Source organism: Columba livia, chromosome 22, assembly GCF_036013475.1.
Source record: "Columba livia isolate bColLiv1 breed racing homer chromosome 22, bColLiv1.pat.W.v2, whole genome shotgun sequence".
Lineage (NCBI taxonomy): Eukaryota > Metazoa > Chordata > Aves > Columbiformes > Columbidae > Columba > Columba livia.
Genome location: NC_088623.1, coordinates 5,558,224 through 5,580,397, shown reverse-complemented (window position 1 = coordinate 5,580,397; position 22,174 = coordinate 5,558,224). Strand labels below are relative to the sequence as shown.

The following is a 22,174-nucleotide window of genomic DNA, read 5'->3' as shown; positions in this document are numbered from 1 at the left end:
CTGTCGGCACCTATGGCCATCAATGTCTCTATCTTGTCACCACCATTGTCCTTCTGTGTCCCCTCATCCTCTGATTCCCTTCCTCCATCCAGCACCAGCCCCTGAAAGGGACTCGCTCGGGCTCAGCTGCTTCAGGAGCATCCCGGAAGTGATCTCCCATCCCGGACCAGTTCAACCAGTACACACTGGCATTACGAGGCACACCAGCTGGTAAGATGTGGCATTTGCTCTTCTGTACAATGCCCTGCTAATGTTGCTGACAGCTCATCCTGAGAGGTATTGGTAGTCTGGAGACCCTCCCTGGAGAAGGACCAGAGGTTTCCGGCAGCCCCAGGTGACTTAGTCTGGAGAACAGGAGCTGAGGGGAGACCTTCTGATCTCTGAACTGCCTGAAAGGAGCTTGGAGCCAGGGGGGTCGGGCTCTGCTCCCCAGGAACAAGCGCCAGGAGCAGAGGAAACAGCCTCAAGTTGTGCCAGGGGAGGTTGAGGTTGGATTTAGGAACAATTTCTTCCCCAAAGGGCTGTGGGGCATTGGAACAGGCTGCCCAGGGCAGTGCTGGAGTCACCATCCCTGGAGGGTTGGACAGACGGACATGAGGTTCTCAGGGCATGGGGCAGTGCTGGGCTGGGTTATGGTTGGACTCCATGATCTTGAGGGGCTTTTCCAACCAAAATCGTTCTCTGATTTATGACTTCAGCTGCTGGATATGAGCTTAGTTCAGGCCTGGTTGGGAGCGGGACTACTGCTTCCCTCCCCCCCCAGCTTTTGTAGCTCATTTGGCTTCTCCAGGGCTGACCCAGCCCCAAGGGAGCATGAGGAAGGGGGGAAGAAAAGTGGGCTCCATGGTACCGCTTGTGCCGCTCACGGCTGTGATGAGCTGTGTGGCCTCAACCCCTGCCCTCCCGTGCTGCTCTGCGCTGGGGAAGAAGCTGCAGGTTTGTGTTTGATCGCCTTTCCTTTTCCCAGGCAGGGAGATGGGGCAGCTGCCTGCAGAGCAAACCCAGAGCCCCCCAGCAGCTCTGGTGCCCCTCTGGGGTTTGCTGGGCGAGTGGCTGCCGCGGGAAAGCCCCAGGTGACGGGGGTGTGAACGGGCAGGATTCAGCTCCATCCACCCCACAAAGGGCTGAGAGCGGGTCTGGGGGGTACAGAAACCACGAGCTTCCAGAGCCACAAAACAGATGAACGAAGCAAACTGAAAAGGGGGTTCTGACCCTTGTGGGGCTGGAAAAAAGATGCAGAGAAATAGAGAAAATGTAAACTTTAAGATAAATACATACTTTAAAAAAAAGTACTGAATTTCCTATAACAGTGAGGCAGAGCCTGGTGGGAGGCAGTGGCTGATGCTGTTGGATCTGGGGGTAGTTTTTGGGCATCCCAGCTCACACCAGCTCTGGACCAGCGTATGGACACACGGTGGAGCTGCTGCTAGCTTGGAAAGAAAACCCAAGACAGTTATCCTGACTCTTAAAGACGGGGAAACTGAGGCACAGCTCCAGCTCCCGCCTCTTCCAAAGGCAGCTGGGTGCCACCAGCATCCCCACTCCCGCCCGGCCTCCTCCTGCTCCCTAATTGCTTTGGTGGGGATAAATTACACCAGCGATGCCGTGAATGGAGCCAGATTCGCCGCCAGACCCGAGACAGCCTCTGTCACCAGTGTTTTGTATTTGTCCTCGCCCGGGCTCCAGCCTGGGTGGCAGGACCCACAAGGTGGCACTGTGTGACAGCAGCACGGGGACACCGCGCCTCCGCCACTCGCTGCCATGGGAGGAATTTGGGGTGCAGGCCCCTCATGGGGATGGGGGGCTGAGGGACCTCTCTGTCTAGGCAGAGGTTGCAATGGGACGGAGCTGCGACCTGTGCAGCCCAAATGTCCGTGCTCGGCTGGCAATGAGGGATTTCAGCTGAAAAATTCCCCTGGCAGAGGCAGAGATGGATCTTGCCATGGCTTGTGACAATTTCATTGGGAAGAGTCACCTCCAAGAGAGAAGTTCCTTGGGGCTCATGGCCCAGAGCTCTGTGGCACCAGCACCCTGTGGGTGCCACCACCCACAGAGCTGAGATGGACCCGTCCCACCAAAAGCATGAAGGGAAGAGGGGAAGAGACCTTGCTTGGAGTGTTTAGGGGGTTGCTGAGGTCAATGTCATGTTTTTAACAACGGAATCCTGGGCTGGAAGGACCTGGAGAGGTTGATTTGTCCATCTCCACCCCAAAGCACAAAGCTCCCTGCAGTCCACGTTCCTCATCCATCCCTGCACGGATGGGGACATGATCCCAGCATGTCCCCAACCTCTCCTTTAGGCCACCCAGCCCTCCCAGCACCCCATGGCTCATGGTACTGGTCTTGATGTGCCAAGGTGTCCCAGGCCATGGGCAGGGCTCAGGGTGCTGTGCTGGGACATGGGGGGACCCAGAGACCCCTTGTCACACCCTTAGGGCCCACCCAAGGGCGGTGGCTTCCCAGGTTGGAGCTGATCCTCCTTGAGATCTTCCAGGTCCTGCTCTTCCTTCCATCCTTCGCTTGGATGTTATCTGAGATGCCTTCAGCCTCGCAGGAGGTCCCTGCAGAACTGACTCCCTCTTGCTCCAGAAAGGCCCTTATTCATCAAGCTCTTTCTATTTTCTCTCTCTTCTTTCTTTTTTTTTTTTTGTGGACATTAAAAATCCGAAGGCATATTTAGAGAGCAGACAGCTTTGGGCGGGTGTTGCTGGCTAAAAGATCTCTTCCTTCCCCAGAAACAACCCATTTGTCTGCCTGGCCACCTCCTCCCACCCCAGGAGCGGCCGCGCTCGGGTGCATGAAGATCTTCCCCAGGATGAAAGTCGCCGGATAAAATATTAGCATCAGGTCGCCGCGTTCCTTCCTCCTGGCCGAACTCGCGTTACCGACGATGAGGATGCCTGGCCAGTGATGCAAGGCTCGATTTTTCCAGCACGGTTCTCCCTCCGGCTCCAGGCTCTCCCTCTGGTGCAGCCCCGGGGGGGTTTGGGTGCCGAGCTCCACCAGCCTCCCCCCGCTCAGGATCCGGCCCTGGAAGCTGTGGAGTTGCAGTTACAGTTGGAGCAGGGCTTGCTTGGTGGTAAGATTGTTTTCTTTAAGCGTGGCTCTCACGCCTCGTGGCTTTTTGGGTGGAGCGTTTGCCCCATCCACCCCCAACACCCCCTCGGTAAGGAGAGGAGAATGTCACTGAGGAGGCAAACCTGGGCAGGGGGTGAGGAGGGGACCTGGGGGGGACCCTCCACAGAGTCCTGGGATGCTGGAGTGGGGCAGCATCCCCCACTCACCAACCCCTTGCCCTGCAACAAAAACAACCCCTTATCCATGAGCTGTACCCCCAGCTCAGCCCCCCCCCCCCCCCCCAAAACCGGGCCTGAGCTGGGCTTGGATCGCACCTATGACCCTAAAGCACCCACCTGCATCCCCCCCGCCAGCACCTGCAGTGCTAATGCAGGAATAAACAGTGCTGGCAGGACTGGGTCCCTCAGGTCTTTGCCGTGGTGACAGGCTTGTCCCCAGGGGCACCGCAGCTCCGCACCTCCTCCCCAGCCCCGGGAGATGGGGCTGAGTGTCACCAGCACCCCGGGGGTGTAAGAGCCCCCAAAGAGGGGGGTCTAGGGGAAGGACCCCTGTGGGGGTTGGTGGCCTCGGCATCCGCAGGTGCAGCTCTGGGGAAGGGACATCTTTCCCGCAGGAGCAGAAAGAGGACAGCGAGATGCTCAGGGAGTGGGGTGGGAGGGCAGGAGGGTCAGCTTTGCCTTCAGGCGCCCAGTTCCCCCCCCCGGCCACGGCCCCCACACTCAGGGTCGGTCTCTCCTGACCTCTCGGTGAGCGAGGGATTGCGAGCCAGGGAGGGATGGGATCTGCTGGAGCCTCTGCCAAGAGCTGGTTCCAGCTCCGCAGGCAGCTCCGGGCTGCATTTCCCCTCCGGCACCGAGCGGAGCTGGGGTGGCTGGGGTGCACTCCTCGCTGACACCCGAACCCCCGCAGAGCATCACCTGCCCGGGGAGGTGAGCCGGTGCCTGGGGGGCGGCGGGGCTGGGGGCGGAGGGGATGGAGGGATGGGAGGATGGATGAAGGGATGGACGATGCAGGGAGGGATGCGGGGATGGGAGGGATGGCAGAAGCGAGGGGCTGTGGGGCTGGGCGCTGGGGGGGGGTGGTCCGTGGCCCCCCGGCGGGGCGGTGCCGCTTCCTGTAACCCCGCCGCTCGCTCCCAGCCCCTAGAAAAGCCCCGGGAAGCGGCGGCGCTTTCCCCGCTGAGCCTCGGAGCTGCCCCCGCCGCCTCCCCCGCCCCCGCCGGGGCGCAACAGGCCCCCCCGGCCCGGCCACGCGTGAGCGGGGCCCCCACGGCGCCGCAGCCCCCCGGGGAGGGCAGGGCCTGGCGCGGGGGGGAACGGGAAGGGAGGCGGAGGGGGCGCATCCATTCCCCCTCCCCGCTGGGAAGCGGGGAGGCGCCCTCCGGCTGCGGCCCCCCCCTCAATCCCCGAGCCCGGCCCCGGGGGGGCGGCGGGAGCGCGGAGCCGGCGGAGCGGGAGGGGCGGGCGGAGGGGCCCCCCCGCGCCTGGCGCTGCAGGTACCGGGGCGGGGGGACCCGCAGCCCGGCGAGGCTCAGGGCTCGGCCCCCCCCCGCTCTTCCCTCCTTGTCGGCGGCATCATCCTCATCCTCCTCCTCCCCACATCCCCCCGCGGCGGAGCCGGGGCTGCCGGACCCCCCCGCCCTGCCCGCTGCCCCCTCCCGCCTGCACTTGTTGCTGCCCGGCAGGGCTGGGCTGGCTCCTGCTTTAGGGCGGTTTTATTTCGGGGGGGTGGTTTTGGAGGGGGTGGAGGTTGCAGCCTCCCCTGCCGTCCCCCTGCAGCCAGCGGTGTCCGGCTCGGCTCCAGCCTGCACCCCCCGCGACGCCAGAGCCAAGTCTGAACCCCCTTTTCCCCTCCCCAGCCCCATCTCTGCCCCCCCTCTCCCGCCTCCGCCGACCCCCAGCTCCTCGCCCGGAGGAAGGGTGCGCGTCGCGTGCATCTCCCCGCCACCGAAATCTATGATCAGCTCCGTGTGTGTCTCCTCCTACCGTGGACGCAAGTCTGGGAACAAACCACCCTCCAAAACATGCCTGAAGGAAGAGATGGGCAAAGGGGAAGAGTCGGACAAGATCACCATCAACGTAGGTGGCACCCGGCATGAGACCTACAAAAGCACCCTACGGACTTTGCCGGGCACCCGCCTGGCCTGGCTGGCCGACCCCGATGCCCAGAGCAACTTTGACTTTGATGGGAAAAGCAATGAGTTCTTCTTCGATCGGCATCCCGGGATCTTCTCCTACGTGCTCAACTACTACCGGACCGGGAAGCTGCACTGCCCCGCGGACATCTGCGGGCCGCTCTTCGAGGAGGAGCTGACCTACTGGGGCATCGACGAGACGGACGTGGAGCCCTGTTGCTGGATGACCTACCGCCAGCATCGCGATGCCGAAGAGGCCCTGGACATCTTCGAGAGTCCCGAGCCCGGTGGAGGGGGTGGTGGAGAGGAGCCTGAAGAAGAAGGGGGCAGGGAGATGGCCCTTCAACGCCTGGGCATGGATGACAGGCCAGCGGGGGCGGCGGGCGCTGCTGGAGGGGGTGGCTGCTGTCGGAATTGGCAGCCCAAGATGTGGGCGCTCTTTGAGGATCCCTACTCGTCCAAGGCGGCAAGGGTAAGCTCCCGAAACGCGTCCGCGGGGAGGCGGGATGGGTGCTGGGGTTGTGTCTTTGTCTCCCCGTCCCCATGGGTGGGGTGGACTCTCCTGGTAGGTTACGTGGGTCCCCCTGTAGCCATCCCCCTTGTCTTGTGGGACACCTTGATCTCGTCCATCATTCCCCTCCCAGCGTACTGTGTCTGGGGGAGCTGGGCTGAAATGGGGGGTAAGGCCACTCCCTGCCCCTTTTGCACCCTTGGGTGCTGCTGGGCACACGGAGATGAGGGATTGTCAGGAGGAGGCTGAGCCCTGGCAAAGTCTCAGGGTGCTCTAGGACAGGAGGACTGCTCAGGTTCCTCTCGTGGGGTTGTGTGCGTGGCCAACGCCAAACCCCACGTTTATCGGACAAGATGTGGGATGGGGGGAATAGGGCTGGTGCCCCCTGGCACCCGAACTGGGTCCTGGAGCAAACGCCATCCTGGTGGTTGTCCCTGAGGATCTTGTGCTCCTCTTCTCCAGCAGCCCCAAAGGACACCCCATGTGTACGTGTGGGCCCCCCGTGTCCTCGTCCCGTCCCCACCGTCGCCGTGTTGATGCCGCCCACACGCAGCACACGGTCCCCGCCAGCACGTGCCAGCGCAGGCGCTCGGCTGCTGGTGACACACACACACAAACCCCAACCCCCTTCATCCATGCACATCCCTGGGGACCCGGTGCACCACGTACACACGCACGAGCACACACATGCTGAGCTCCCCCCAAAACCTCCTTTGCACACACGGACAATCCCGACCCACAGATACCAACATTCCTGGAGTGTTTTCCCCAAAACCAGGTGCATTTTGGGGCTCCCCCCCGGCTCGGGCACTATTTTGTGCCGGTGTCTGCTCTCCCAGCTACTCTTAGATCAACCCCCCAATCCCCATCCTGCCCAGTTTATAAACCCGCTGCACACGCACACATAGAGGCATTTGGGATCTAAATGAGTTCTGGATGTATTTAGAGGTGTAAAAAAACCCCATCCACGGTAAGAAATCCCGCTGGCATTTCACACCCACCAGCGGCGCGCGGGGCAGGGGGTCGGTTTGGCAGAGCGATGGTTTTGCAGCAAACGTATGAGCAACACACCCAGAGGATGCTTGGGCAGCAGGAGCTTTTCCCATTTGGAACAGGGTGCCCGATCCTTTGCCCACCTCCGAGGGCTCGTTGCCTCCGAGGGACGCACCGAGTGGTGCAAAACTCCAAATTAAAAAAGAAACCCACGCAGAAGAATTCAACTGAGATTTTTCACGTTATTTCATTCTGCTTTTCCTATGTGCTGAGCTGCTCTCAGAAAGGTGTTTGTTTGCTAAGCAGAAGCAGGAGGAGGGTGTCAGAGTTCTGGAGAACTTGTTTGGTGGGGATTTTGGTGCTGTATTGGTGGCCACTGGGTGTATAGATAGATTTTGATTTTATTTTTGAGGCAGTTTCGGAGCAGAGGCCGAAGCTGAGCTGAGACATCTCAGCTCACATCTTCAGCTGACACAAAACTGGAGCAGCACTGTTGGCTTTGGGGGGACGGCGGTTGGCACTGGCTGTGAACCTGACTCTCCTATTTTTAGAGGTTGTTTTTGCTCCTGGGGCTAAATCAGCTCTCACCTCCGCGGCTCATCCAGCAGGGCTGAGGGTTTGCCGGCTCTCACCCTCCTCCTTGGTAATTATTTTCTTCCTACTTTGCTTCGAGTCGGAGGTTTTACCCTTCATCTTTCCCTGAGATTCCCCATATGGGGAAACTTGGGAACGCTACTCAGCCCTCAACTGCAACACCACTGTGTAGACATATTTGTCTGCTTAAACCGGCCTTGTTTTGAGATCCTGCTTTTTGCTGTTGGGTTTGCTTCCCAAATTCCACATGGCTGATGGGCAAGAGCTGCAGAGCAGCATCACGGCGCGTGGTCCAGAGGGGAACGGAGCATCCCAGCCCATCCCCGAGCAGGACTGGGGGAAGAGCCTTCTCCATCAGTTAAAGCCTGGCTTAAACTTCACGCCTAACTTTTGGAGAGCTGATGCTCTCTGTGCGGGACCCAGCGGGGGTTTGCCCTTGGGGACACCCCTCAAGGATGCTGTGGGCAGGCTCAGGGCTGCCGGCACATCTCTGCCCGTGTGTGGGGACGAGTTCTTTCTCCAGCGTGACTCAGGCTGATTCTCTGCTGCTGATTCACTCCGGCCAAGGAGCCAGGGCTGTCGTCTCCAGCTCAGGGTGCTGGTCAGGTGGATTCGACAAGCAAAAGTCGCATCCTGCTCAGGGTGTGAGCAGCACAGGGTGCTGTAGCTCCCAGGAGGCCAAACCCACTGGGGTTTGGTGCTGGAGGACGGTAGAAGAAAAGCTTTTCTGCTCAGAAGCCTTTTTATCGTATGCTTTTTTTTCGGGGGCTCTTGGAAACAGATGCTCTGGGTAATGGACTCATCATGAGCTCATCCTGGCGGGGAGGAGGGCTGAGCAGGATTGATGGGGGGACGACAAAGCGTTGTTGTGGTTTTTTTTCTGACACAGCCGGCAATTTGCAGCATGTGCCGCCATCCCCTCCTCGCTCACAGCCAAGGCCACGTGGCAGCGTCTCACCGGTCGGGGAGAAATGGGGACACCTGGGTGGGTGTCACCAGGTCCAGGCATCAGCAGGATGCTGAGCTCTGCCTGCTCCTCTCCTCCTGGTCCCACCGCTCATGGGGACATCATCCAACACTGAGCAGGCAGGGGACATCTCTGATACCTCCAGAGGCCAAACCTCACAGCTGCGAATGATGCAAACATCTCCTCTGGCGGGTTTGGGATGAATGTGGGGGAAAACTCTTTGACTCTGTCCTTTCAAAGGTCCCTTTTCACGGGTGTTCCCAGCGGAGGTTTGATCCAAAGCCAAGCTGCTGCAGGTCTCTCTCCATCCTCATCACTGTCATCTCTGGGACATCTCCAGCTGGACTCCAGCACACCTTCCTCTGTACATATTGTAGGACTTGAAGAAAGGTCCAAGCCTGATGGCCCGAGACACTGAGGTTCAGTGCCAACCCATGGGGGCAGGTCCAGGGAACCTGCCCTGTTTTCCATCCTTGGTCCTGGGGAAGTGGGTGGTGGCAGTGAAGCTCCTGCGGTGTTGAATGAGGACTTCTCCCATCCCTGCTATCGCCACTCACTAGTAGGGGTTAGAAGGGATGTACCAAGGGCAGATGACACTAGAAGTGTGTCTCAGGCTGCTCCAAAGTTGTAACAGTGGTTCATAAAATCACTGCTCTCCTCCAAAGAGGGAAAGTTGACCCAAACCAGCTCACGGTCTGTTTAATTTCCACTTTTGCAGGTAGTTGCTTTTGCCTCACTTTTCTTCATCCTGGTCTCCATCACAACCTTTTGCCTGGAGACGCACGAGGCTTTCAATATCGACGTCAATGTGACGGAGACCCTCGTAGTTGGCAACACCACGACGATCCTGCTGACGCGCAAAGTGGAGACGGAGCCCATCCTCACCTACATCGAAGGCGTCTGCGTCCTGTGGTTCACCCTCGAGTTCCTGGTTCGCATCATCTGCTGTCCAGATAAGCTTCTCTTTGTTAAAAACCTGCTCAACATCATTGACTTCGTGGCCATCTTGCCCTTCTACCTGGAGGTAGGTCTCAGTGGCCTGTCCTCCAAAGCCGCCCGGGATGTACTGGGCTTCCTACGAGTGGTCCGTTTTGTCCGGATCCTCCGGATCTTCAAGCTGACACGGCACTTTGTGGGTCTGCGGGTGCTGGGCCACACACTCCGGGCCAGCACCAATGAATTCCTGCTCCTCATCATCTTCCTCGCCTTAGGGGTCTTGATTTTTGCCACTATGATCTATTACGCCGAGCGGATCGGAGCCAAGACGTCCGACCCCCGCGGAAGCGACCACACTCACTTTAAGAACATCCCCATTGGGTTCTGGTGGGCCGTGGTCACGATGACGACCCTGGGCTACGGCGACATGTACCCCAAAACCTGGTCGGGCATGGTGGTGGGGGCTCTCTGCGCTTTGGCCGGGGTGCTCACCATCGCCATGCCCGTGCCCGTCATTGTCAATAACTTTGGGATGTACTATTCGTTGGCCATGGCCAAGCAGAAGCTGCCAAAGAAGAAGAAAAAGCATATACCCCGTCCGGCCCCGCTGGACTCCCCTACCTACTGCAAATCCGAGGAGAACTCCCCCCGGAACAGCACCCAGAGCGACACTTGCCCGTTGGCGGTAGAGGAGGGGGCGTCTGAGCGGAAACGGTCAGGTGAGACCCCAGCGGTGGGGCAGAGCGAGGGGGAGACCTCCATGAGCCCCCAGGGGTGGTGCTTTGGGTTCCCCATGTCCCAGGGGCCTGTCCTGCTGCAGCACATGGCTCCCAGCTCTTGGGTTGGCGAGAACTTCATAGAATTGTAGAATGTTTTTGGGTGGAAAAGACCTTTAAGATCATCGAGTCCAACCATTAACCCAACACTGCCAAGTCCACCGCTAAACCATGTCCCTAAGAACCTCATCTACATGAAACATTTCATCTGTTAATCCCGTGTTTGAAGACCATGTTCTTCAAAGCACAGCAGTCAGGAGAAAATACTTGGAAATGCAAAAAATATAAGATGATAACTTGGTGCAGAAAGGGCCCTTGGGTGTCTGGGCATTTGGTGCCGTATTGGTGGACCAGGATGCTGCAGATCAAGATCCCCACTCCAGGCACTGGGGGAAAGGCCATGTCTTGGGTCAGCCCTGAGCAGCTGCACATCTGGACAGATGCTCCTTCCCCCTTGGGGACACAGGGAGCTCCACATGCCCCAGAGAGGTGTTTTTCTTTATAAATCTCCCTTTTCCACATGCCTGCACACCCCAGGAGCCCTGGCAGAGGGAAGCAGGGTCACTGTCCTGGAAGAGCAGGTCAACCCAGCGCTGCTCCAGGAGCTCCAGACCCTCACCTGCCAAAGCATCATCTCAGCTAATGAACCAGAGTCAGGTGACATCAATTAGCACTTCACCACTGACCTGAGCAGCCTGTGTGGATTTTGGAGAGCTAATTCCCACCAATTAGGTGGGTGCGTCTCAAAGACCAGGGTGGCAAACCCTCCGTGGCTTCACGCAGGGTATATAACCCTCAGCAGGAATCAGAGTTGCTGTTTGGGGTTAAAATTTGGTATGGTCCTGCTCCCTGGTTACTCTAATTTAGTGTTTCCAGGCTTGGATCAGCACCTGAATTTGTGGGTGTTGCTCAGGGCCACCTGCAATCTGGTCTTCTGCTTCCTTGAGTGGTCTAAGCAAACCTTTCTGGCCACCCCAAGCACCTAGTCCTCTGGGTTTATCATCTGCTGATGGGTCTCTGCCACCTTCTTGCAGACTCGAAGCAAAACGGTGAGGCCAACGTGGTGCTGTCAGATGAGGAGCAGCCGCTGTCACCCACCGATGAGGAGAAGCGGCCCATGCGACGCTCCAGCACCCGCGACAAGAACAAGAAATCCTCCACGTGCTTCCTCCTGGCCACGGGTGACTTCTCCTCCTGCACAGCGGACGGAGGCGTCCAGAAAGGTACGGCTGATGCTGCACATCTGGGGAGGGTGAGATGTTGCACATCTGGGGATGGCGAGATGCTGCACATCTGGGGAGGGTGAGGCGGAGGTTTGTTGCATCGATCTGAGACTGTGGGTCATCCCCATCCTGCCTGGCTGTTGTCCTCTGCTCAGATCCACTTGTCCTCCTGCCTCTCCATCTGCTCCATCTCTGTCCACAACGTCTCTCCATGCGAGCTCTACCCTTTTTGTTTTCTCCTTCCCAAGTTCTTCTCCCTCGATTGCCACCATTTGGGGTCTGTGACCCCATGGTCTCCCTGGGGACAAGTCTGTCCCTTTGCTCCTTGGTGCCCCAGCATCTCCTGGGCCTCTGTCACCCATCTGAGGGTGAAGCCAGGAGCACATCTCTCCTGGGGAGGTGGTGAAGTTGTGACTGAAGGTGGTTGAAAGGTTTTCAGTGGGGAAAAGAGTCCACAGGTGTTTCCTTTCCTCTCCCCCTCTGATGTCTTCTGGTGGGTTCGAGCGTGGGGAGCCGCGATGTGTCAAGTTCTGTCTTGCCAAAAGCACCGGGCTGCCAGGAAGGCTGTCTCCTCGGGCTTTGGAAAGGGAGCTGTGCTAAATGTTGAGCTTTTCTATGGGAAACTGTGGGGGAGACGAGTCAGGAAAACACAAAACTCTTCTTCCTAAGGCAAAACAACATTCCTTTTCAGCCTGGTCCCTTGGCACCAGCCTCCTCTGCTCCACCTGTGCCCATCTCCCAGCACCCCAGTCCCTGGGAGGGTAAATCCAGTGCCTACCTCAAGCCACAAACCCCGTGATTGCTGGCTTAACTCTTAGAACAAGGCTCAGTTTTGATAGTTCTGCAGTTTTTCTTGTGTCCAGGGTGGTGTGGTATGATGTAGCTCTGGAAGTGAAGCTGGTCTGTGAAGTTGGTCTCTTTTCTTAATGTCTACTAATGCAAAGAGGTGCGTGGGCTCTAACCCCGCTCCAGACTTGGGGGGATGCTGAGCTGGGAGGGATGAAGGAGAGGGATGAAAGGCAGTGCTGATCTTCATCCTTACAAGGTGCTCAAGTCAGGCATCTCTTCAGCTGAAGCATTTGAGCTTGGTCCTGCTGAAGCCAGAAGAGCCAGAATAGATCTAAGGGCTGAGGATCCAATGATGTTTTCGCTGGGCTCCCAAATTGCATTACTTGGTTGCAGGAGGCCAGGAGATTTATTTCACGCACTGTGACAGCAGCAGCTATTCAAAAGGGCACTTTGGTGATCTTTCTTGGTTTGTTCTGGTGCCTTTCCTGCAAACGTCAGAGTGTTTTTTATGATTAAAAATAGATGTGGGTCACTTACCCCCATCTTGCTGAAATGAGCTTGCAGCTGCAGAAAGGGGGATCTGCTGTCCAGGGGGGGCTTGGGTGACCTTTGGGGAAGAAAATCTCAATATCTGCATCTTGCTGGGGCTGTTGGGGATGGACCGGTGCACGCTGCCCGGGGCTGGTGTCTTCCCTGGAGAAACGCTCCAGTGTGGTCAGGGTTAGTGGTGGCCAGAGATGATCGGGGGGACAAAGCAGCCTCCTGCGCTCCAGCCAAAAGCCGTAGCGGCACCTCTTCCCTCGGCCCTGATTTATCTCCTGCTGAGGCTGTTTGTTCTGGTACTGGGATGCTGGCAGCTCTGCAAATTGAGATTAGCTTGGTTCTGAGCCCGACTTGCTGATGGCCATCTGTCAGATTCTGGGACAGGTACTGGTGTCTGTACAAGCTGTGGGGATCAGGAGATGGAGCTGGTTCAGGAATACGCTGCGGATCTCGGCACCTGTCGCGGTTCGAGCCTGATTCCAGTGGTTGTTCTCCTTGGGGCAGCTCAAAGGCCGGGGTGGGATTGAGCATGGGGACGCTCGCACGAGCACCCACTGGTGACACTGGCCATTTCGGGGAGCAAAGACGTGCCCACGTTTGCACGGGGACATGCAAAGCGCAGATGAGCCCCCGGCCGCCATTGTAAACAAGCACAGACGTTCCTGGGCGATGCCGCCTGCTCGCGTTACCCCGTCCCCATCTGCTGCTGGCTCCGTGTGTCACCGTGCACGTGTGCCGGGAGCCGCGGCGCTCGCTCGTGGCATTGCCAGGGCCCGGGGAAGAGCCCCCCAGGCTCACCTGCTGCCCCACCGCTCCGTTTATAAGATGCTTCTATATGGCTTCTTGGCAACAAACCCATTTCTAAAGCAATCCCGGTGACCTCGGTTAGCACCTATGCGAGTTGCTGGGATACTGGCTCCATTAATGAACGGCATCAATGGTAATTAGCAGAGCACAACCCTCCGGCGCTTTGCAGCTTGACTGTGTGGTGGCACCTGGCCATGAGTTTGGTGGAAAACCGCAGTGGCCTCGAGGGATGGAGCCCTGATCTCCCGCCCAGGCGCTCCTGTGAGCGGGGCTTGGGATTAAACTGATGGAGAAAACCAAGTGTTGGGCTTGGGGCAGGTTTGTCTTCAGAGTCCTATTGCAGAGGGGGCCTGGAGAAACCCAGCGCCTTTATAAAGTGCTGCCCCAAACTGTGATGCTTGAGACTTAATCGAAACCAGCAGCACAATTTTGGCCCTGTTCCCGTGCCCATTTCCATCCTTTTCTATTCCATGAGCTGAGCAAGAGGGCAAAGAGCATCCCTATAAAGTGCTCAACCACATCAGCAGGTCCTTGCATCCCCAAAGTGGCTTCCAGCAAGCCCCAGCCCCATAAATTCTCTCTGCCACATTAATGTTTTTGGGTGCTGGACGCATCGGTGCCCCCAGGTTTTCAGGAGCTGGTTGCATCTCGACATGATTGCTTCCCATGTGCGTGGCTCGGGGTGGCAGGGAAACGCGTGAGCTCTTCAAAGAGCCTCAGCGCTCCCAGGAAAAGAGCGAGGTTTGCTGAGGGATGAGCCCGATGCAGCTTTTTGGGGTATTTTGGGGGAGAACAAGGGGTCTTTGCATCAGCTGCTGTAGGAGGGAAACACCCCCAGCTCGGGATGGGGCTCCCCGGCTCCGGGTGCGCTCGCTTCCCTCCTCGCTCACTGCATGGATTTCTGCCAAACAATACATAAGGGAATTGCTCTTCTCTTGGGGGCCTGATTCTGCTCTCGCTGCCACTGCGGGGACTGGAAGAGCTTTGCTGAATCAGCAACAGGTTTGGGCAGACAGGCCTCAGTCCCCCGGGAGCTGGAGGAGCCGCATCTCCTGGGGGCTGAGATTTGGGAAGGGGTTGAAGAATCTCGAGCATCCCATGGTTGGGAAATGAGTGGGGAGAAAGGTATAAAAAGGGTGTATAAAAATCAGATTGAAAGAGATAGCGCTGCGGAGCCTTTTCCATGCTGAGGAGCCTCAGCATCCTCCTAGGGGGCGATGCCGTGGTCGCTCCGGTGTGAACGTTAATCCCTGACCCAAGCCCAAACCCAGCCGGGCCAGCACCCACCGGCACAACCTTCTCATGGAAGCAGAACCCAAAACCCACCATTAACCCCAGTCGGGGCCGCTTTCCGAGCCTGGCGCTGTGAAGGGACCATCCATCACCTTGTTTTTCTGCTGTCAGGAGCCGCCTCCCCCATCCCCCCCGCGGGCGCACACACGCTCGCTCGCACGCGTTCGCCTTCTCCGCAGCTCGCTGGTGCTGCTGGTGCTGCTGGTGCTGCTGGTGCTGCTGGGTCTGCTTGCTCGGGGAAGACGCAGCGAGCGCGGCACGGCCAGGAGCATCCTTAGCGTTCCGTGTTTTGGCAGCGGAGCTGTGGCACTCCGCAGAGCGGATCTCGGGGCTGCCTTTGCATGCCGCTGCTGTTTGCACCTAAAAGTCCAATTTTCAGTGCAAATACTTAGTGTCTTCCCAGAAAGAAAAGCGGCTCTTGACCTGCAAGCGCATTCTGGTTGTTGCTTTTCAATAAAAGCTGGAGCAACTTCTGGCGCTTTAGGGGAGCGTGAAGGGCTCCCATGCTTAAAGCAATAGGAATATTTACTCTTTAATGCAATTTCTTATGGAAAATAATGAGCATGTCAACCTGCTTCTTTCCGTACAGAAAGGTGTCAGCAGCAGCTTGCTGCTTAAAAACCAGAGCCGGGGGAATAACTCCTTCCAAATCCCATATTTCTTCAAGTTCTGCTGCTTTTCCCTGTTTGCTTCAGCCCACAAAATCCCCAGACTCATTCCTCATTCCGAGCAGTTTAGGAAACAAAACCCAACAATTTGATCTCCCAACACTGAAGACTCTTGAGCCCTTGGGCACGGAGGGAAGGGGAGGTCTGGATCAAAAAACCCTTTCTGAATCCTTTTTGGTGGGTAGAAATGGGGCGCATGGGGCGACGCTCACCCCCCCTGCTCTTTGCATTCCGAGCCTTGGGAAAGAAGCTGCTTGGCTCTAACCTGTCCGTTTTCTCCACCAAGGCTATGGAAAGTCCCGAAGCCTGAGCAGCATAGATGGTGTGGCAGGATCCACGGTGGCCTTGGCTCCCCTGGCGTCCCGCTGCAGCTCTCCCTGTCCTCTGCGACGTCCCTGCTCTCCCGTCCCCTCCATCCTATAAAAACACCACCCAGATCCCGCTTTTCTCGTGTTGTTGTCGCACTGTCCCCCCCTTTCCCCATGTCCCCGCGGCTGTGACCGGAGGGGACCAAGCTGGGACGTCTCCACCGCTGAGGAGCAGGTTCTGATCTTCTCCGGCAGCCGCCGTGTCCCCCCGCCCGCTTTGCAGGACGTGTGATGTCTCCATCGAACTTGTCCCGTGTCCGTGTGGTTGGGACCGGCCCTGGACTGGGTTGAGGGTTTGCTCAGTGTTTATTTCTATTATTTTTTCACCCTTGAAACCTTATTCATCCAAAATAAACGGACCCAACCCATGCGATTCCCGCCGGTGTCGAGCCCTCCTTCCCGTGGGCTGTTTGCACTTGGGCAAAGGGTGGTAGAAACAAGGACATGTTGACTCACAAAATTATATATCATTGTGCTGGAAGTGGCTGAGTTCACATAATTTTAGTGTTTTCTTTTTTATTTTAAATATCAGCCTCAAGTTTCTGGAGGCAACAGATGAATAAACCTCTATTCCCTGCCCAGCAGTGCTTCCCCTCTTGGTTTGTGCCTTTTTCTGCCTAAATCACAGTCATTTCCTCCTGGTTTGTGTCTGCTCCATCCAAGCCCAGGGGTGCTCCCGGGGCTGGAGGTGACTTGGGCACTTTGGAGATGCAGGGCTGGGATAAGGGGTTTGGCAAAGGTGATGTGTGGATGCTCCATGAAGAGCTGGGGGGTGGTGGGGAGGGGAATGTAGGTCCCTGGTGCCAGGGATGGAATTTCTCTGGGTTTGGGGCGCAATCAGGCTGAGCTGCATCCCGCTGCTGCCCAGGATGTCCTGCAGTGGTTCCCTCCCCTGTGCTGTGATGGTGATTCACCAGTTTACCGTGTGTCATTGGTGTAGCTGCATCCCTTGAGTTTCTGTAATTAAAGGGTATTCCAGCACAAAACAGTTGGGGTAACGCAGCGGGTTCGTGAACCGCCCAAGGCAGCACCGTCCTGGTGCTTTTCTGAGCATCCTCCCCTTCGAGCGGCTCCTCTGGCAGCAGGAGGAGCTGGAATATCCCAGCCCGTGCGGGAGGGAAGGTCACCCTTTGTGATTTCAGTGGCCTCTGAATCATAAATGATTTAACCAAGGTCAGGCGCTGACATTGGGGACAAGCCAGGCATGAAAAGCCATCTCTGCTGCCTTGTCCCTTACAGAAAGCAGCAGATCAACTCAAAACTTTGGGGTTTGACTATCTCGGAAGCAGAGGATTAACCCTGGAGCAGACGCAGCCACAGACCCCTAGAGATCCCATCTTCTTTCCACCCCCCCCAGGCTCCCACATCAGCTCATCCCAGCGTATCCAATGTGAACGCCCCAAAAAACCCCTCATCCCCATCAGAGCAAGGAGGGTTGAATTTGGGAGCTGCCATGGAGCCGGTAGGATGCAATTTTTAGCAGTGGTGTTATGCAACTCGGGCTGGAGGGATGACTAATGTGCAAAAACCTCCTCTAAAACCACCCGGCCCCAAATGGGAGACGGAGGGATTTCAGTGGGAGGCACCAAACTGTTGAAAAACCCATCGCATCTTCTCCCTCTTCCTCCCCACCTCCTCCTGAACAAGCGATTTGGGGGATGCAGCAGAGGGAAAACAGCATCTTGTTATTTTTAGGCGGGGTCTTGGCTGGTTTTGGGGTGAGTTAGCAGGGGTTAATCCCCTGGATGAGGTTATAAGGGGAACTGTAATGGATCAGAAGAGCAGACCGCTAAATATCTCTGCAGCCAAGGTTTTATCTCAAACAGTGGCCAAAATTGGCTGCCTAGAGAATAGGATAAGAATAGAGTAAGAATATACGATACTTCCCCCGAATATCCTCCCAGCCGCTTATCTATGTTTAGGGATCTGGCGAGCAGTGCACGTTCCAGTGAAGGCGAAAAGCAGCGGGAGAAAGCAAGGTTGTTTGATTTATTCTTGTCGGACTGAATAAATCGATAGGAGGCCGGTGCTCGAGTCTTAAAATGGCATTTTAAAAAAAATAAAATCTAAAATAAATCAACTGGTGTGCAGTGACCGTCGGGACAGGTGGGAACGACCTTCCCAGCCCCCCATCCCAGCCCTGCCATGAGCAGGAATCAGGTTGCTCAGAGCCCCGTCCAGCCTGGCCTGGAATGTCTCCAGGGATGGTTCATCTACCACCTCTCCGGCCAACCTGGGCCAGGCTCTCACCACCCTCAGGGCCAACAATTTAATCATGTCCAGCCTGAATCTCCCTCCTTTAGTTTAAAACCATCACCCCTTGTCCTGTCGCAACAACCCTGCTGAAAAGTCTGTCCCCATCTTTCTTACCGGCCCCTTTTAAGCACTAAAAGGCCACACTAAGGTCTCCCCAGAGCTTCTCTTCTCCAGCTGAACACGCCAACTCTCTCAGCCTGTCCCCCAGCAGAGCTGTTCCAGCCTCGGATCATTTTGCTGTCCACAGATCCCCCGTCTCCATCATCCAGCAGCTTTGTCCTCCCCCCCCAGCTCCTGGGACACTGGGTGGACGCTGCGCTGCCATCCCGGCTTGCGTGCAAGTATTAATTGTTATTATTGCAACAACCGCTCTGTTTCTCGGGAGATGCCTGAAAGAGCTGAGAAAATAGAAAGGCCTGTCAAGCAGCCGGGCGGGAGGTGAAGATGTCAAGAGAGTAATTGCTCTACCCAGAAGCAGCCTGGTCCTGGCTTCCCCAGCGCTGCCAGGAAACATCCTCAGCGCTTATTTGATGGCAAAAAAAAGAGAGGAATCTGAATAAATAGCAACCCCATCCCTTGCCCATGCTGACGAGGAACGGGAGAGCAGAGGCAGATGCAAAATAAGATGCAGTTGAGCTTATAAATAGGTGCCTCCCAGCTCCCAGTCTGTTATCTTGTTACCTCCGCCCCAGGCAATCCATCCTTATGCTTTTCCCCCATGAAAAGGTAAATGGAGGCTCCAAAATTATCTGACGGACTGCTGGGGAGCGGGTCATGCTCTTCCTCTCGACCCCCCCCCAGGGAAGCACCTCTGGTCCTTGCAGCTGCTGGATTTTGCTCCATCGTCACAAAATGCCCCATTTTTCGGTGGCCCGCGGCGATGGGCGCTGTGGGAGATGCAGATGTTGAACTCCAACATCTGGGGAGCGCGGTGTGGGCTCTGCCGGCTCTTCAACCCCCTCTTGCTGTAGCGGGGAAAAGAGAAGGGACCTGCAAATTGCCCTGGGTGGCTGGGGCTGTGATTCCCAACGCTTTTGGCTTTTGGTGCTTTCTCCTGAGTCTCTTGTCTGCAAACAGATCGCTAGAGCAGCTGGAGGTTGGCACCCTGGAGGGAGCGCTTAAGGGTGTTTGGGGAGATGCTTATAGGGGGAAACTGGGACTGTGAGAGCTCAAAAATCCTTGAAAATTTGGGGCTGGGAAGGTGGCCCCAAAGGGAGAGGGCTGGAACCGGCCAGAATGGGGCCGGTGATGATAAACCGAGACAGGAGGGTGATTTTCTCCTGGTGGCTTTGTCTGGGGGGCAGCGATTAAACAACAGCAATGACAACAAGAATCTTGGCTGTTGTTACTTATTTTTAGTTGTGCTCATTCTTTCCCGAGGCTGGGAAGCCGCTTTCGGGGGCTGGTCCCCGGGGATGCGGGCGGCGGGGCTCCAGCTCGCACACCAAATGGCTTTGAACGGGGAGGAGGAGAAGGGAGTTAAAAGCCGAGTGGTGTCCCTGGTAAATCAATCGGCCTGACGGGAACGTTCCCAGCTGCCAAGAGCTCTGCCGAGAGCTTTCAGCTGCTCGCAGGAGCGACTGAACCAGGACAGGTCACATTTTCGTAGCGGTTGCTTTGTGCGTGGCCAGTGCCGGTCCCCAAATTGCTGCTGGGACCCCAAATTGGTCCATTGTGGCAGGTTGGAAGGTGGGAGCCTCTCCTGCAAGCCTGTGATTTAGGGACTTTAATGTCAAGGGGATTTTTGGGGATGTGGGGCTTTGAAATGCCTCCGTGTCCAGGCACTGAGCAGTGATGCTTGACGGAGGATGAGACCTTTATTTTGGGGAAAATGAGATGCTTTTGGAGCTGTGTTTGGTTTGCAGGGGGGAAAGTCAGGTCAAACCTGCGGCCAGGAGCTGGTGTCGGGTTTGTGCAGCAGAATCCCTGGGTGGAAAGGGCAGCTCTGTGGTTTATCGGGTGGATCAGGCGCTGTCTCCCCATCTCGCCTGGAACCCGGGTCCTGGCACACGGGGAGAGGCGGTGCCGTGACTCAGAGCTCCAATCAATGTTAATTAATTCAATGATAACGACTGAGAGGGAGAGAGAGAGAGAGAGAGAGAGACAAGGAAAACACTGCGGGATATTAATGCACCAGGCTTGGCGTTGGGACATCTGGCTTGGGGTTGGTTTGGGAAGTTTTGGTGTGGAGCAGCTGGCTGGAGGACGGGGCTGCAGCGGGGATGAACTTCTTCCCTCTGCTCTTCATTTTTACCCTCAAAATCGCGCTGACCCCGCATCTGGTTTCTCTTGGAGAATCTTTTCCCAAGTGTCCATCTCTGGGTCTATCTGAAAAAACATTTTTGCCTGATTTACTGACGAAATAGCAGCATTTTAGTCCTCCATTTCGCTACTCTATTTTCTGCACCCTGTGAAGTTTGGATCCCCTGGAAGCTCAGTCTCTCTCTCCCTCTCCTATTTCTCCACAAACAGCAAATGAAGCTGGTGTCTAACGGCATGTTTAATGCTTGTGTCTTTAATTGCAGACACCTGCCAAGACGTCCTCTCTTCCAGTTACCCCCAGGGTGAGGTGGTCACCTTCTCCTGAGCCCCGGCTGGATGCAGGCGGCGCCTCGGCGAGGGATGCTCTTCCCAAGGGATGCTCTTCCCAAGGGATGCTCTCCCTGAGGGATGCTCTTCCCAGAGGATGCTCTCCCCGAGGGACACTCTTCCCAAGGGATGCTCTCCCCAAGGGGTGCCTTCTCCGAGGCAGAGGGATGTGTACCCTGAGGGATGCGTTCCATGTGGGGAAGGGTTGCTGTCCCTGAGGCTAAGGGATGCTTTCCCCAAGGGATGTGTTCCCTGATGCCAGGGATGCTCTCCCTAAGGCCGAGGGATGCGTTCCCCAAGGGATGCTATTCCCAAAGCCCAGGGTGGCTCCCCCAAGGCCAAGGGATGCTCTCCCCAAGGGATGTGTTCCCAGATGCTGAGAGATGCTCTCCCCAAGGCTCAGTGATGCTCTCCCCAAGGCTGGGATGTGCAGTGCCCCACGGATGCTCTCCCTAAGGCCAAGGGGTGCATTTCCCAAGGGAGATGCTCTCCCCAGGCCCAGGGATGCTCTCCCCCAGGCTGGCCTGTGCATTCCCCCAGGGACGCTCTCCCCGAGGCCAAGGGATTCTCTCCCCAAGGAGCTTTCCTTGCCCACCACAGCAGCCCAAAGCTCTGGCTGCCAGCTCCGTGGCCTGGGGGAGGTTGTGAGCCGGGTCCCCCCCCAAGAGGTGCCGCAGGGCAGCGGGGCCGGGAGGGGACGTTGGGGTGCCGGAGGTGACCCCACTCCCCTGCCTGCTGCCAGCCCAGCTCCCCAGCGCACCCCCAGGCTGCCCCCTCCCCTGACCCACGCTTTCGGGTGCTCCTCGCCCCCACACCTCCAGAGCCTCGCCAGCTGCTCCCCGAGACATCGCTGCCCACGGCTGCACCCCGCTCTGACCCCTCCATCATCTCATGGCCACCGGGGATCCGCAGGCTCCGCTCAAGGTGCCGAGGTGGGTGGCTGCACTGTCACCCCCCTGCACGGGTGCTCACCTTGGGGTGCAGGTCCTGAGCAGATGGCGGTGACAAGCGGGTCGGTTCGGGGACGGGAAGCAATAGGTGGGTGAGGGGGGTGAAGCTGGCTGGCCTGGAAGGGTCAGTGTCTTTCTAACGCTGCTCCGTATCTCTGTGATCAAGGCAATACTCCTCCCCTGTCCGTCTGTCCTGTTCGCATGCCTCCGTCTGTCCTGCCCTACTGGAGTTCCAATAAAGACCCTCATGAGCTGAGGCAGCTCCTGGACCCGCATGGCTCTGTGTGTCCTTGCCGCTGCTCCCTGTGTGTCCCCAAACCCCCGTCCCCACCCCGGGTGGCCCTGGCTGCACGGATCAGAGAATCACAGAATTGGTTTGGTTGGAAAAGCCCCTCAAGACCAATGAGTCCAGCCATTCCCCACCCCCGGCACTGCCCCATGTCCTGAGAACCTCATGTCCGTCTGTCCAGCCCTCCAGGGATGGTGACTCCAGCACTGCCCTGGGCAGCCTGTTCCAATGCCCCACAGCCCTTTGGGGAAGAAATTGTTCCTAAATCCAACCTCAACCTCCCCTGGCTCAACTTGAGGCCGTTTCCTCTGCTCCTGGCGCTTGTTTCTGGGGAGCAGAGCCCGACCCCCCTGGCTCCAAGCTCCTTTCAGGCAGTTCAGAGATCAGAAGGTCTCTCCAGGATGGGGAGC

The 22,174-nt window shown here is 57.3% G+C and overlaps 1 protein-coding gene across 7 annotated transcripts; it reads left to right on the top strand.

Moving 5' to 3' along the window:
• Nucleotides 1-97: 97 nt before the first annotated feature.
• KCNC4 (potassium voltage-gated channel subfamily C member 4) lies at nucleotides 98-21,744 on the top strand. 7 transcript variants are annotated; one of them, XM_065038852.1, is made up of 6 exons: nucleotides 98-210; nucleotides 2,736-3,079; nucleotides 4,937-5,684; nucleotides 8,996-9,932; nucleotides 11,024-11,212; nucleotides 15,599-16,261. In XM_065038852.1, the coding sequence occupies exons 3-6, from the start codon at nucleotides 5,034-5,036 to the stop codon at nucleotides 15,733-15,735; spliced, it is 1,914 nt and encodes a 637-aa protein (XP_064894924.1). In that variant the 5' UTR covers nucleotides 98-210; nucleotides 2,736-3,079; nucleotides 4,937-5,033; the 3' UTR covers nucleotides 15,736-16,261. The 7 variants fall into 7 exon arrangements, with proteins under 7 accessions (XP_064894924.1, XP_064894922.1, XP_064894925.1 ...); XM_065038850.1 differs by lacking the exon at nucleotides 98-210 and having other exon boundaries at nucleotides 2,596-3,079; XM_065038853.1 differs by lacking the exons at nucleotides 98-210; nucleotides 15,599-16,261 and adding an exon at nucleotides 20,462-21,744 and having other exon boundaries at nucleotides 2,618-3,079.
• The last annotated feature ends 430 nt before the right edge of the window (nucleotides 21,745-22,174 follow it).

Bases quoted from the DNA above. Each gene is read 5' to 3' on its own strand.
- KCNC4 (XM_065038852.1), top strand. From the start codon at position 5,034: ATGATCAGCTCCGTGTGTGTCTCCTCCTACCGTGGACGCAAGTCTGGG. The intron at 5,685-8,995 runs GTAAGCTCCCGA...CCACTTTTGCAG, and splicing joins ACTCGTCCAAGGCGGCAAGG to GTAGTTGCTTTTGCCTCACT. The intron at 11,213-15,598 runs GTACGGCTGATG...TTCTCCACCAAG, and splicing joins GGACGGAGGCGTCCAGAAAG to GCTATGGAAAGTCCCGAAGC.